We start from the raw sequence: 2500 nt of genomic DNA, 5'->3' as shown, positions 1-2500 counted from the left end.
AGTGAAAACTCGCAGACTATTTTTTTTCGCTGTAGCTTAAAAATAAAGAAGAGATTAACATGGCAATGCTGAATATTTAATGACGAAATCCTTCACATTGAGTCTATTCCTTGTTACGTCTCCCACATATTATAAAGAGCAAATGTTCATATATATATGTATATATATATATATATATATATATATATATATATATATATATATATATATATATATATATATATATATATATATATATATATATATATATATATGTATACACACACACACACACACACACATATATATATATATATATATATATATATATATATATATATATATATATATATATATATATATAAATATATATATAATGCCAGACGTATAGTTACTCAGTCTCTCCCTATCCCTCGGGTAAGGGGGAGGGGGAGTAATCATATCTAAATATCCGTCCTTTATGACGAGTCGCATACACTAGTAGTAAATAGAACTGATCTGTAAATTCCGCATATTTACCAAAAACAAAAAGAAAAAATAATAAACTAAAGATATCATTATTTGATGAAATTCATAAGCTTCCCTGGCTATCAGTGCTTAAAGTCTTGCAGCAGACCATGGAAGACGGGTTTGAATGGCAACACATCACAGAGGCCGCCAACAGAATTAATGAATGAAAACCGAAAAATATTTCTGACCTATGGCTGCCATGCTGGTGACTGTGAAGAGAAGGGATTTTGGAAATGTCCAATCGTATTCCCAAGTATCCACCAGGCCGTCATACTGGATAGAGCTGTCAGAGGCTTTCGCTACGATGAACCTCTGGAAGGTGTCCAGCCTCTCAAAAACCTGCAAGAGAAAAACAAAAAAAACTTTTCAGTTTTGGGTGATGGGTTTGATTTAAATTTTCATTACTAAAATTAATGTACCCATATATTAAAAAAAAAGGTAATTTGATACGGGAACGATATGGCAAGTCCAGACCATAGGCGAGGTTTAGGCTTGGGAACCTCGTTATGAGAGACAGTATTAAGAGCGAGAGACCAGCAAAGTGCTGTGTTTTCAAACGTGGCGTGTATAGCCCGTAGACTATCGTCCAATTTTTCCTCGAAGGTTACACATGTCATCTGCATTGCCTTAGAACAGTGGTTCCCAACCTGGGGGAAATTTCTCCCTGGGGGGAAATTTGAAGCTTCCAGGGGGAAATAATTACACTACCTACTAACTAAAACAAGCGGAAAATGTCCACATAGTATGTGCGGCAATTTGTTGTTAGCCATTCAATTGTGATATGATCATATCATTTGTCACTGACATGATATTCAAGGGGAGAATTGGAATATCATGCCCATTTCTGAGGCAGGGAAGTGGGCATGAGGGTTGGGCGGGGCATGAAGGGGGAAATGTGGATGGTTGAACTAGGTGCAGAGGGGAAATGACAGAAAAAAAGGTTGGGAACCACTGCCTTAGAATATTACTGCACCAAAAAAGAAAAAAAAAGAAAAAAAATTGTCTACTGTAATACATACAGTATGTAAACATCAAATTCGAATTCAAATAAGGAAGTTAAGTTGAAAGACCTGCATATAAAGTTACCGAAATATTCTTATGCAATTCTCAACACTACTTGAGTTTATATATTTTGTAGGCTATACATTATCTGAAACTATAATAGTGGCGTTATTTCAATCGTCGTTTGGTATTGAACGAATGTCACTGAATTATTCAGTCAGCGTAGAATTGCGGTATTAAAGAACAAATGGTGTTTATTTAATTATTCATCTTTTCGTGAAGGTCATTATCTTTTTTAATGTAATTTTTCTATAGAATATTTATGAAGACAAATAATCGGAGTCTGAAGAAACGAATGTTAAGGTAAAAATGTATCCTTTTACAAGATATGCCATGCAAAACTAACGAACACGTGAATTATTATTATTGTTATTATTATTGTTGTTGGTGGTGTTGCTGTTGCTAATACTATAGTTATTATTGTTATTCTTACTAAAATTATTCATATTAATTATTAATATATTACCAATACTATTACATTTCTATCTTACTCCTAGTCATTATTATTATTATTATTATTATTATTATTATTATTATTATTATTATTATTATTATTATTATTATTATTATTATTATTATTATTATTATGACATCTGCATTTACTCAAATTGCAACTACATCTATTACTAAAAAACATCATAAAATTTATACTCATCAATACCATTGCTAAATACTTCACTATAGTCAATTTCTTTTAGCGATGCATATTTGCACCGACTCGCGGCGGTGCCCTTTTAGCTCGGAAAAGTTTCCTGATCGCTGATTGGTTGGACGAGATAATTCTAACCAATCAGCTTTCAGGAAAATTTTCCGAGCTAAAAGAGACCGCTGCGAGTCGGTACAAATGTGCATCGCTAAAAGAAATGGACTATAGTGACTATTATTATAATTCTATGATAACCACCACCATCCGCAAACTCACTCACCATCCCATGATACTTGCTCTTGG

General features: G+C 33.0%; 1 protein-coding gene across 1 annotated transcript in view; it reads right to left on the bottom strand.

The window, feature by feature from the left end:
* The window catches only part of LOC137621122 (TWiK family of potassium channels protein 7-like), a 23930-nt gene that overhangs the window by 10731 nt on the left and 10699 nt on the right, over positions 1-2500 (bottom strand). The window contains exons 4-5 of the mRNA XM_068351551.1: positions 2478-2500; positions 678-828 (exon numbers count right to left, since the gene is read on the bottom strand). The exon at positions 2478-2500 is cut by the window's right edge and continues 138 nt beyond it. Coding sequence (XP_068207652.1) covers positions 678-828; positions 2478-2500 — 174 coding nt within the window. The remainder of the gene's footprint in view (positions 1-677; positions 829-2477) is intronic.

The sequence above is a fragment of the Palaemon carinicauda genome, chromosome 27 (assembly GCF_036898095.1).
Source record: "Palaemon carinicauda isolate YSFRI2023 chromosome 27, ASM3689809v2, whole genome shotgun sequence".
Lineage (NCBI taxonomy): Eukaryota > Metazoa > Arthropoda > Malacostraca > Decapoda > Palaemonidae > Palaemon > Palaemon carinicauda.
This window is presented reverse-complemented; position numbering and strand designations above follow the sequence as displayed.